Source organism: Gopherus evgoodei, chromosome 6 (genome assembly GCF_007399415.2).
Source record: "Gopherus evgoodei ecotype Sinaloan lineage chromosome 6, rGopEvg1_v1.p, whole genome shotgun sequence".
Classification (NCBI taxonomy): domain Eukaryota; kingdom Metazoa; phylum Chordata; order Testudines; family Testudinidae; genus Gopherus; species Gopherus evgoodei.
In genome coordinates this window covers 93,472,283-93,485,566 of record NC_044327.1, presented here as the reverse complement: position 1 = coordinate 93,485,566, position 13,284 = coordinate 93,472,283, and the positions used below count along the sequence as shown (strand labels likewise).

Sequence of the window (13,284 nt, the reverse complement as noted above, 5' to 3'; positions counted from 1 at the left end):
TACTACAAAGGAGAAAGCAGAGAAAACATTGATAATATTTCTATCTTGTACATCTCACGAATTGAGTGGGAACTTTCTAACACAGTGGTGATCTTCAATGCATTAACTAACTTAGACTTTATAGGGGGAACTTTCAAGGAAAAGCCTCTGGGATAATAGCTGAAGTTGAACTGGAAGTCCCCTGTGTAAAGTGTTCAAAGAGCACTCAGCTCCCATGCATCATTGAGTAAATGCAACATTCCGTTCATCACAACTGAGAGCCTTTTCTCCATACAGTGTGTATACATTTCTGTGGAAAGAGAACGACGCACAGCCTTAGAGGGGATTGGCTCTTTACATCAGGATTGAATTGTTATGGAAGCACTGGTGCAAAAACTTGCATTCTTGCCACAAAGGACAGACTAATAGATACACCTAGTACTTGTCAGGCTTCGGCCCAAGCATAAATATTAACTCCTAACTATTGCTGTTTGGATTTAGTAACCTGTGATAAAGTAAAGCAGAAACTCCCTAATTCAGTACAATTAAGTAATGCTAAGTCCTTTTCTAAACTTTGCAGAGCTCGCTAGAAAAGGCCATACACCAGAAGTACAGACCCCAGCTCCACTACAAAATAGCCGTCAGCTCCATGAGCATTCAGGGTATCCGAATGCACATGAACCTACTAGGCATCTCATCTCATTTTGCTTACAACCTTTAGTTTCCTTTTCCGTGCTTCTTCAAAGGGAAATAGTTGGCATTTACCAGCGCAGCTGAGACAAAGGCTGCCAACAACACTCTGTCCCCACCCATCAAGCATCTGGCCTAAGATGTGAACGTTCAAATACTAAGGTAGAAGAATACTGAAGTGGTGATATGGCTTTAGGGGTACGTTAGCCCAGCCACTCCCTATTTGCAATTTAAATCAATTATAAATCTTCCCAAGGCTTAGTCTGACCTCTCAACATCATGATGCATTTATATATTCATTTGCTAATTAAACTCTCACTATATGTTTTCAGAGATTAATGATCCATAAAAGCCAACCCCATGAAAAGGCAATAATCATGTGAATAAGAATACAACCATCTTCCCTTTTTAAATCAAGAGAAATATAATCCTCTGCCATCATAAAATATTATCTGCCTTTTTAAATGAGAATTTCTGTAGCTGCATCCCTGTGAGGATTCTGCTTTCAGGCCCTTGGGCCGGTCTGGCATTTTAATGTTCTGTTTAGTTTAGTCTCTGTGGAGCATGTGATTGCACTTTCAGGCCTTGTTTTGAAGCCAGAGTAGTTCATGCTCCCTGTTAACAGGGTGGTGCTGACCAGCTAGGCCAGTTGCAAGGCATATTTATGTGACAACAGAGGAGTTGCAAAATGGATCAAAGAGATGTTTAGCAAGAACCAAAGATTTTTTCAGAAAATAAGGGAGACCCAGAGTGTTTGCAGATTTTCATGTCCAAGTCTGTCAGGAGCAGGGTGTGTTTGAACATAACGGCCATGCTGGGTCAGACCAATGGTCCAACTAGCCCAGTATCCTGTCTTCCAACAGTGCCAATGTCAAGTGCTTCAGAGAGAATGAACAGAACAGGCAGTCATCGAGTGAGCCATCCCCTGGATTTTTATAGAAGCATTATGATATTTTCTGTCATATTATCCCTTTCCTAATGATTCCTAACATCCTATTAGCTTTTTTGACTGCTGCTTCACATTGAGTGGATATTTTCGCAGAACTATCTACAATGACTCCAAGATCACTTTCTTTAGTGGTAACAGTTAATTTGGTCCCCATCATTTTATATGTATAGTTGGGATTCTGTTTTCTAATTTTCATTACTTTGCATTTATCAACACTGAATTTCATCTGCCATTTTGTTGCCCAGTCACCTAGTTTTGTGAGCTCCCTTTGTAACACTTCACAATCAGCTTTGGATTTAACTACCTTGAGTAATTTTGTATTGTCTGCAAGTGTTGCCATCTCACTGTTTTACCCCTTTTTCCAGATCATTTATGAATATGTTGAATAGGACTGGGCCTAGCACAGACCCCTGGGCTACACCACTATTTACTTCTCTCCGTTCTGAAAACCGGCCATTTATTCCTACCCGTTGTTTCCTGTCTTTTAACCAGCTCCTGATGCATGGGAGAACATTCCCTCTTATACCATGACTGCTTGCTTTGCTTAAGAGCCTTTGGTGAGAGACCTTGTCAAAGGCTTTCTGAAAGTCCAAGTACACTGTATCCACCGGGTCACCCTTGTCCACATGTTTGTTGACCCCGTAAATTCTAATAGATTGGTGAGGTGTAATTTCTCTTTACAAAAGCCATATTTACTCTTCCCCAACAAATCATGTTAATCTATATGTCTGATAATTCTGTTCTTTACTATAATTTCAGCCAGTTTGCCTGGTACTGAAGTTAGGCTTACCCATCTGTAATTGCTGGGATCACCTGTAGAGCCTTTTTAAAATATCGGCATCACGTTAGCTTTCCTCCAGTCATCTGGTTACAGAAGCTGATTTAAATGATAGATTACATACCACAATTTGGGTCCATTCATGTCCCTCCCCTGCCCCCAAAAAATCCTTTTATTTATTAACCTTGCATGCATCTTTTTGCAATGGAGAAAGCACATTTTAAAGTTGGGTACCCAATAGAATTTGTACAAAAAGTGGAAAATTTACTAATACATTTGAAAAATAGATACAATGCCTACTATATTTGGAGGATATTTTAATATATCAAGAGTTGCAAATACACATTCATGATCCTGGACTGAATATCATCTTGTATTCTCTAAGGTCTTCCTTTCTTGTGTGCTAGTTGGCCATTCTTTCTATGGCCATATCTACACTTGAGTTGGAAGTGTAAATTTCAGCTTGGTAGATGTATGTGCATCAGTTTTGATGAAGCTAGAGCACTAAAAATAGCAGAGTAGCCTCAATGGTGCAGGAAGCGGGAGGGGCTACAGGTTCTGAATACAATCCTGCTCTGGATCCTGGGTGCTTGAGCAACTATCCCATCCCACTGCCCATGCCATTACAATAGTGCGCTACAGAGCATTGAAACCAAAACTGAGAAGAAAAACTGGCTTTCATGGTATGTGGGTGCTTTCCCCACCTCTTCCACTGACACATTATGTGGCCTGAGGCCAGTTACTTAACCTCTCTGCCTCTGTTCATGCATCCGTCAAGGGGAGGTGTGACTAACCTACCTTTGCAAAGTGCTCTGAGTTCCTTCGACAAAAGGACACCTCTAACACGATATAACGCCACCCGCGATAACACGAATTCAGATATAACGTGGTAAAGCAGTGCTCTGGGGGAGCGGGCGGGGCTGCGTACTCCGGTGGATCAAATCAAGTTCAATATAATGTGGTTTCACCTATAATATGGTAAGATTTTTGGCTCCCGAGGACAGTGTTATATTGAGGTGGAGGTGTATGTAAGTGCGATATATAACTGTGATATCTGTGACCATTCAGCTGGGGAGTGATCCTGGAGAGCAAGGAGAATTTCTGGCTGCTTGAATGGCAAGGTGAGGTTTGGGTGGAAATGGTCCCCACACAGGAATCTCCCTCCCTCTTCACTTGATCTGACCTCTTGACATGACCCATCTTTTTGCTGCATGTTCCTGACCCCTCCCTCAGTCCATGACCCAGTAGATGAGAGGCAGGTTGAATTGGGAGAACCTGCAATATGCCAGAAGCAGGAAAGTTGTGGGCGGGTGAGCCACAAGGAAACATGTTTAGCTGTCCCTGGTCCCCCCTCAGAGGGAGAGGGAAGAGTGCTGCTTGCCTGGGGAGTGGAAGCAGGAGCCGGGAGGTGGGATGGGGCTGCTTCTGGGCTGGGAAATTAACCTGTGAGTGATTGAGTCCTCTCTAGCCCCTCAGTAAAGGGCATTACAGACAAGGATCCATAGGACTTCTCTGCTCTGAGGAGAGTGACTCATTTGAACAGTAATGACCTCCAGCTTTGGGCACTTCCTGGCAGTTAGAGGAATTGAAAACAGCTGGCCATCAACTTTCAGGAAATGCCTGGCTTGGCTGTCATTATTACTGCATTTCACAAATCACAGCTGCATTGTTGGCTCAGTTATTTTCCCCCGTACAAGCCCAGCTTTGAAGGTGCATTGTCAATGTCACAACTGCTGTTACAAATGCTCCACAATTAGTATATGGAGAAAATAAACAATATTTACTCATTAAATCATCACATGTTCAATACTGCAAAATGCATAAGGGTCCTGTGAGAAACACACACTGGCCCCCTCTCTCATGTTCCTGCAGCCTCTCTGTCTGCTCTTTTCCTCCTGCTTTTCCAGGCCCCGCAGAGAGGAGGAACTGGCTGCAGCAAGGTCAGTGCCATAGCAGAGGGGTTGAGCTGCGGCTGGGGATACCAGGAACTACTGGGGGGAAATGGTGATGGGAGAGGTGGAAAGGGAGTGACAGGAGCTATTGAGGAAAAGGTGAGGGGCTACTGGTGGGAAAGGAAGTGGATAGGAACCAAGGGAGAAGAATGGGTTAATATGGAAGAGATATGGATGACAGGCTAGTAGACAAGACATGGAACTATTGTACCTAGATATTCCCTGATAAGAGGTTCCCTTCTGGCCAGTGACTGCAAAGTTCCACAGATTGCCTTGATTTCCCCCTAGTTTCCCCCCACAAGCTGCTCCTGATTTCCCACGAACCCTTGCCCCCCACTTTTGAGGGCAAGAAATAAGGTCCTGCATCTCACCTACACCCAGTGATTCAATGAACAATGACCAGGAAAGAGGCCAGTCTAATTTTCTTTTAGAGCAACCATGTGTGCAGGGCCAGCTGTGCTGTTGCCTCAGCCATTCAGATAGCACTGGCATCTAAATTCTGACTTCAGAGCAGCTCATTCATTTGGGGGAATCAATATTCCCACTTCATTTCTCCCCCCTTTCCTCCTAGCTCACTCCCAGCTGCCTGAGGCCCCAGTGCTAGCTTGTATTTGAGGACTAGTGGCAGACTTCAGTGGGACTAATTATTATTATTATTTGTATTATCAGAGAGCCTAGGAGTCCTTGTCATAGATCAGGACCCTACTGTGTTACTTGTGTGGCTAAAGTTCTTCATAGGATCTGGCCAGGGTTTGTTTTTTCAAAGTAATTTTTCCTAAATCAGTTGCTAAGAATGAGAATGGGGCGTGCAATACTAAGGTTAAAAGGAGTATTGCCCAGGAACAAAGCAACAAGTAGGAGCAATTGCCTTTTCTTCAGAGTCTGTCTAGTAACTATCCTTTCTTCCTTTATTTAAAAATGACTGTTATGGAGCCACCTTTCACTTAGAGTTGTTGGTAATTTCTCTTTAAAAAGCGTATGACCCAAACCAAGATAACAGCAACAAGCAATATCAAACCCAGCACAGTGCAAACAATTCCTGCAACACTGGTCCCACAGGAGAGTGTTACAGTTGACAGCTTAGCACCTGCTAGAGCTTTGGGCTCAAAACACACTGTCCCTTCAGGGTCTTCAATTTTATCCATATTCTGCTTGTACCAAGTGATTAAACCAATATTAGAGCAGGTGCATTCCAGTGGATTGTAACTTAAATTGATTATACTCTTGCCGGATAAGTTAGTTAACATGTCACGTGGTATAATATGGATCCTATTATTGGCAAAATTGAGGTAGATGCTCTTGAGATTGGAAAAGGCATCTGTGCTGAATGCAATAAGCTTGTTGTGGCTCAGGTCAACATGCTTTAGCTTCTTGAGGGTGTGAAATGCTTGGTTTTGTATAGCTGTCAGATCACAGAATGATAAAATTAACACCTCTAAACTGGGTAGCTGGTGAAAGAGATTTTCATTCGGAATGGTCCCTGACTGAAACTTATTCCCTCTAAGGTTCAACAGGAGAAGGTTTTGCAGCCCCTGTAAAAGGTGCTGAATGTTGGTATCGATATAGGAGTAAGAAAGATTCAGGACATGCAAGAGATGCAGATTGCGGAAAGGACCCTGGGAAGCATTGATGTGAAGACGTGTAAAAGCTAAATCCAGGAGCTCCAGGTTAGCACCTTCCTTAAAGGCCAAATCTTGGAGCTGAAGCTGCTTGTTGTAGCTCAGATTCAGGTGCTGTAATCCACTCAGGCCTTTTAGCTGGTTGCTGCAGCAGTCTAAATTTTCTATGCAACTGTGGCTTAAATCCAAGTGTTGAAGCTTTGACAGTGTTTCTAAACAGCCAGAACCTAAATCCAGATTCTCAGCATTTTCTCTGATATAGAGGTGGGTGAGGGAGGGGAAGGCGGTGGAGCTAATGTTGCAAATGTGCTTAAAGGCATTCCTATTGAGAATTAATTCTTCCAACATGTTCATGCCACTGATGTCAGGAGGCAACATGCTGATGTAGGTGTGAGTCAGATCCAGCCTTTGGAGTTTGTTCAAACACTGAAATGTGGCAGCAGTCAAATGAAGGAAATGCCGCTTTTGCAGACTGATATCCACCACAGAGATATTGCACAGGTTCAGTAGCATAGTAGAGTTTATGGGAATGCCATCTTCTGCATCCTCAAATGTCCCCAACCAAAGAGTATGGGTTCTGGTATCCTGCATCCCTGCTAAAACCACAGAAATGTCAATGCAACCTCCAAAATCCAAGCTGTAAAATAAGTTGTACTGGAACGCCCCAGCTTCAATGTGCATAATATCATTGCCCTTCAAGATCAGAGTTAAATTCTTTGTCTGCAGCAGAATATCTATGTCTTTTGCTGCTATTCTTTGTATGTTGTTCATTTGAAAATCAAGGTATTTGAGGTTTCTGGTGGGAAAGCTTGGAGGGAGCTGCAGTGAGGAAATGTGATTGCTGCCCAAGTCAAAAGTCTCTAAATTATCCAGATTCTGCATTGGAATAAATGCTAAGTTGGTTAGACCTGTCTGAGTTAAGACAAGATGCTTCAGAGACTGCGGGCCAACAAATGCTGTGTCAGCCAGAAACATGAGTAGATTTCCAGTCAAGACAATAATATTCAGATGAGCATTGCTTTGAAAGGCACCTTCATACACCCAGTTAATTTGACACCTTGAAAAGAACAGAATAAACCAATGACATTACTAATAAATCAATCTGATAAAATTTTCCCACTATTACATGGTCATTTAAAAACAACAGTCAAAATGCAATCTCACATACAAAGAAAGCCCAATGAACTATGGTCTTCTTTGACTTAAAAGCTATTATTCTTTGCTGGCAGCATATAGCTGATATTCAGAAGCCCCTGTGTTTTAAACTCAGATAAGAAGAGGCCATAATGGGAAGTGAAAACTGTCTAGGGCTGATTGGGTGTAGAGGTCCTGACTGTGACATTGTTTATGAAAGTCACACAGAGACCTGCTAAGTAAGGGGAGTTTCCCATTGCCTTCCCTAATCAACACAATCAAAATCTTATCCCTATAATAAGGGCACTTCTTACAAGGCTAGAATCTCCTTCTCCCCACATTTCATGGAAAAGCAGGTGAGATGTTTCCTACAGCAAATGTGTTGGTGCTAACATAAATAATAGGATGTGAAGGTTTCACCCATTCCTGCAAATGGTCCAATAACTCCAGGCCTTAACAGGAGAGAGCCCAGAAAAAAGCCATTTCCAAATAACTAGGCATTCTTAACTGGCAAGACAACGCAACAGTTGTCTGCAAGGGTCTCTGAAGGTTCTACTGTGAAGATGGTTGCCATGGTATACTATGGAAGCCTTCAGTTCTTTATTAGTATTGCAAAAGGTTGAAATAAGGGCATCTAAGCAATGGCAGATTCAAAATAAGTTATGACTTGTGTGATCAGTGGAAGTGACAAAGATTTCCAATACCTTGTTAAGTCCAAGTATACCAGATTCTTTAGCTTGCTGAAGGTTGAATTGTGAAGGGAAGAAAGCAAATTAAAGCTGAAGTCAAGGATTTCTGTTGTGGTTGGAAGTCTTTCAGGAATCTCTCTCAGTCCTAAATCTTCACAGCTATAGCTTTTGTTGGCTATAATCTATGGAAATTAAATATACAGGCATACTGTGAATGTAAACATGAAGCTCTGACATGCACATTCTACCAAGCAGCTGCCTTAGAAATAAATCAATTAAAAACATAAGTCAAAACATATCTTATAGCACTTACAATACCTGATCACATCCCACTGTATTCCAAAACCTTGAATTAGAACAATGCAAAAACCTAATGTAGAATTGTATTTAAAAACAAACAACCCCCCATCACTTAAAGATTAAACGCCTGGATAGCAGTGAAGTGAGTGGAGAAAAAGCTATTAATCCACAGAAACCCAGATGCCTGATGGTGAGGAAACTAAGTTCAATTAAAAAACCCTAAGCTGCTGGATTCTGCAAGGACGGAGGGGGGAGTGGGGTGGATCAGCAGCAGGAAAGCAGAACAGGAGCCTATCACAACATAGGAGAGTGTTTTTTGAAATCTTAATATTAACCTAAAATATGCAATCCTGGGACTTCATGGAATGCAGTTTTTAAAGCACAGGCTTCAATCTTTATGCTAATATTGCGTGCACATCCTTCTGTGTTTCATTAACCAAGGACAGTATGAATTATTAATCCCCAGTAAATAAGCCGTGGGTCTTGTAACAAGACTTGCTGTAAAATAAGTCCTAGGGAGTTATGAAGATCTCGCAAAGAGAGCTTGGCTCAGAGTGCGAAAATACTGTGTTATAACAGAAAATGTCTGCTCAGATAAAAAGGAGCTGAGCTGTGTTTATACTCACAGCAAAGGATTGCTCTGCACATTCAGCTGAAACTGGACAAAAATTAGTATCTGAGAAACTGAGTCTTTTAAATTCTTTTAAAAGACTTTTCAGTCTAAGGGGAATGGAATAATCTGTCTCTTATGAAAATATATTCACCTCTCCAAAGTTAAAACAGGGGGATTGATTATAATATACCAGATCTGCCTCTGACTTCATAGGAGACTATATTGTCAATCAAAACACAAGGGTGTTATGCACTCTCACGCACAGTCCTCACACAGTCCTGTGTGAAAAATAGATGCATGAAAAGTCCAACTTTATTTCAGGCTTCAAACCCATGATCACCACCTAAGCAAACAGGCTGACATTCACAAGTGCAGTGGAATCAATGCCTAAGGAATGGCTGCCAATCAGAAACAATGGAATAATAATATTTGGAGATATACCTATCTCATAGAGCTGGAAGGGACCCTGAAAGGCCATAGAGGTCCAGCCCCCTGCCTTCACTAGCAAGACCAAATACAGATTTTGCCCCAGATCCCTATGTGGCCCCCTCAAGGATTGAACTCACAAACCTGGGTTTAGCAGGCCAATGCTCAAAATATTGAGCTATCACTTCCCCCCAAGAGCACAGGGAAGAGGCAGCCACTCACCAGAGGACTTCAAGCCTTCCTTTAAGTAAAACAGGGCCTTGATTCTTAAAGGAATCTTCAGAAAAATACTAGGTTGTCTCCTCAAAGACTCTTATTTACTGCTGAAATTAGCTCCAAGGAGAGAAGAAATCCTTTGAAGATTTCCCAGTCTACTCTACAGATTCTCAGATGGTGAGATTAAATATAACTGGCGTTGTCTAAAGTCTTAAACAGAATAACTCTCAACATGCTACAGAAAACACAGCTAAGCTTTGAAGGAGGAATATAGCTGTACAAGTGCTGGTCCAAAACAGAAAGAAAAAGTTGTGAACACTTTAACTTTTTCCCAGTTTTTCATTGAAATTTTGGGTATAAAAATATTTGAACCAACCCTATTCTGTTCTTTAATAGAGAATTTCTATTACTAGACAGTAATATACTCATTGGAAACTTGTGCTAATGTAACAACCCCAGACTCCAAGAGAAGCCAACCAGACTTAAGAGCAGGTATCAGTCTATTCGTAGCTGATAATCTACACACTTCCATTTATAAACCATTACTGTTTTTTGATCATCCCATAAATGGGTGATGCAAGGAGTGTGTGAACTTCACCTTGCATTAGTGAATAATTTTAATGGTGTCCTCTAATAAACTATGGACTATTGTATTGCTATGCAGCGGCGCTGAGAATTGCACCATTTTGGCAAATGGAGAACTAAACTAACACTTTTTTTCATTACATTTGATTATGAAACTGGGAGCAACAGAGGTGGCTGGGTGATCACTCAGGGCATCAATGTTCAGTGTGCCAAAAATCCCCATTTTTTGGGCGGTTGGGGTTTTTTTGTGTGTGTGTGTATGTGTGTGTTTTGCTTGTGCCTTTTATGTAGCTGCATCGGGAGTGGCATACACATTTTCTGCCATGGGTGACAAAACATCTGGGCCAGCTCAAATGGACAAGTCTCTAAGAGGTGCAGCACAGAACTCAAAGCTGAGGAGAAACTAAGGCTATGTCTACACTACAGTTTGGATCAACGTTCTGAGATCAATCCACCGGCGGTCGATTTATCAGATCTAGTGAAGACCTGCCAAATCAACAGTTGATCGCTCTCCAGTCAACCCCTGTACTCTACCTGCAACGAGAAGAGTAAGGTAAGTCTACAGGAGAGTTTCTCCTCAGCGGTAACTCAGCCCAAGGTACGTCGACTACAGCTACGTTATACACAATATGGCAGCCTCATGGGACTAGGGGACCTTGCCTGCTTTTCTGGGCCCATATGGTCCCAGCGACTCTGGACAACTGAAGGGCCTTGGACCCCAGCCTAAACAAGGTCCTGGAGCAGTGAGGAAACTGAGGCAGGGACAGGGGTGCTGCAACAATTTTTAGAGTGGTGGTGCTGATGATGAAAACCATATAATTGATGTTTGATATTACTCCTTCAAGCCAGGGGGTGTGGCTGCACCCCCATCACTCCTAGTTCCAGCCCCACTGGACAGGGACGTGCATTCAGTGCTTATTGTTTTGTATGATCTGTACTCTCCTGTGCATTACATAAGTGTAAAAGGGCATAAAGGTAGAATCATAGAATATCAGGGTTGGAAAGGGATCTCAGGAGGTCATCTAGTCCAACTCCCTGCTCAAACAGGACCAATTCCCAACTAAATCATACCAGCCAGGGATTTGTCAAGCCTGACCTTAAAAAACTCTGAACAAAGTGTGTCTCTGTAACCACTGCACAACTACCGCGTGCCCCTGAGAGCGGTAAGCTGTGGATCCGAAGCTATGCATCTTCGGGGGTGGAGTTCTGGGAGAAGGGTGTGTTTGAATAACTGGGGTATCTTAGGAGTCTGGTCCTGGGGGCGTCTAGGACAGGTGGGCTGAGGAGCCCCATTTCTGAGAGAGGATAATAGCCTGAGCTTTGGTAGGCTACAGCACTGGTTCCTCCCTTGGCCTCTCTGCCACATTTCCTAGGCATTAAAAGCTTAACACCCTAGGAGATCCAGTGCAGAAAGGCTTGTATTCCCCCCAGAGCAATCCTAGTGGGTGGCCGACAGGCCATGCTCACTAGGATCTATGACAGAAAGCTATTGATGCAAACTGACTTGTAACAAAATAATTCCGTTTCTTTACAAGTAGTGGGTCCAATTATTCCTAGGTCACTCAAAATTTTCATTACTCTGTAGAAATCTTGCAGGTAATACAAATAAGGACGGTAGAAGCACAAACAGGAGTTATGAATAATGGGAGAAATAAAGAAGTACATAAAATAACCGCAGAGTGACAGCAAATGCGTAGCTCCCATGTGCTCTATCCTCAGATTAAATAAGAAGAGAAGTACTAATTCAGAAGTTCCTAAATGATCACTTAAGGAAAATGTCAAATACAGACCTAAGAAAAACCAATACATTCCAGACTGATGAGAGAAAAACACTGCTTTTATGCACTTTATAATTAACCTGTAGACCTCGCTGCCATAGCTTGTTGTTGGGGCAAATGGCTGAGTAAGATTTAAGAAAGAAAAGAGAGGTTTAGCTGCTGATGTAACTGAGAAGCGTGCCTGCATTATGTCATTCAAATAAAATTACAAGAGCGATCAGCCCTCACGCTTCAGGGCAGAAACTGGTCTCCAGATGAAGCAGAGGAAGAAATTCCCCTCACGGTACAGTTTTGCACAATTAGGAGGATTATGGGAGTCATACAACTTCAATAAAGCAAAGAATCTATTATAGGCCTCTGTGGCACATAATATATGAGGGCAAATCCTATGAGTCTCTTCCCTCTGTCCCCTCCCAACCCGTCTGCCTCACCCCTCCCCGCTGCAACCAAAAGAACCCTGAGAAGCATCTTGCCTTCATTTTTCCTCTCCACCCCCTTCCCCTGTCCTTTTAATTTAAAACGAACCAAACCAGGCAAAAAGAACTGAGGAGTGCCTGGTATTTCCTTTTATTATTGTTTTGGTTTGGAATCATAAATCTGCTCAGCCTCAACTGCCCACTACATGAAAGAGAATCATCATCTTGCCTATTTGTACTAGTGTATACAAATTCTTGGACCCAAATGGTAGGAAAGAAACCCCTTAAAACCTGTTCTCTTTTTAGCTCTGATGTCTTGCTGTAGTCATGCATGTGAGATTTCAATATGCCTGCAGCATTATGAAATGTATAAAACACTGTCAGTTTCTGGCAGATACAGAAGAATCCCATATAAAACGGTCATATTAGTGCCTGAGCAGTATCATGGAGTGTGTCTGAAAAGACCTGCCTTACTTTCCCAGTCTGAGGCTTCCGGGCACCCCCCACCCCACCCCCCACACCAGCCAAAAAAAAAAAAAATCTCCCTGCACTTCAAAGTGATCAGATGTTAGCACGCAAATAATCACCAAAGCTTCATTATTGATTTTCTGCATATATATATAACATCCTTGCCTCAAGAGAAAGAAATAACTATCACTCACCTCAGTGCACATCGTATCTACAGGCTCATATTCTTCGCAGCTAACACAGAAAAGCCCCATCAAAATCAACCAATATATCTTGCAAGCCATTAAGGAATTAGATGGCTTCTAAACTCAGATGATCTTGTGGTATCTTCTCTTAATGGAAGCAAAACAGGACAGCAAAACCAAAATAAACTGAAACAGCCTGCTAGAAATTTAATTAAATGGCAAAGGCAGAAAAAGAAAGAAAAAAGTTTGATAAACCTCTCAGGCTTAGCATGGTGAAATCACAATCACAGCTTGAAAGGGGAAGTTCCCTGTTTTAAATATAGTCCTTCAAATGACTGATACAGCAGTGATGGCTTGTGGGCCCAGAGCTTATCTAGAAAATGAAAATGGAGGGATCCAGTCAGGACAAACCTATGACTGATACTGATCTTGTTTATATGGGTATAAATAATAACAATTAGCTCTTATAGAGTACTTTGCATCAGCAGCGCTCAAAACATTTTACAA

General features: G+C 42.2%; 1 protein-coding gene across 1 annotated transcript; it reads right to left on the bottom strand.

Annotated features, from left to right (window-relative positions):
* Positions 1 to 3,341: 3,341 nt before the first annotated feature.
* On the bottom strand, positions 3,342 to 13,037 carry CD180 (CD180 molecule). Its single transcript, XM_030567548.1, has 3 exons — positions 12,787 to 13,037; positions 7,806 to 7,972; positions 3,342 to 7,024 (listed from the first exon to the last, which is right to left on the bottom strand). The coding sequence occupies exons 1-3, from the start codon at positions 12,874 to 12,876 to the stop codon at positions 5,293 to 5,295; spliced, it is 1,989 nt and encodes a 662-aa protein (XP_030423408.1). The 5' UTR covers positions 12,877 to 13,037; the 3' UTR covers positions 3,342 to 5,292.
* Positions 13,038 to 13,284: the final 247 nt, after the last annotated feature.

Excerpts from the sequence above, each read along its gene's own strand:
- CD180 (XM_030567548.1), bottom strand. The coding sequence starts at position 12,876 with ATGGCTTGCAAGATATATTGGTTGATTTTGATGGGGCTTTTCTGTGTT. Across the intron at positions 7,973-12,786 it reads TAGATACGATGTGCACTGAG|ATTATAGCCAACAAAAGCTA; the intron begins GTGAGTGATAGT and ends TAATTTCCATAG. Across the intron at positions 7,025-7,805 it reads GTATACTTGGACTTAACAAG|GTGTCAAATTAACTGGGTGT; the intron begins GTATTGGAAATC and ends GTTCTTTTCAAG.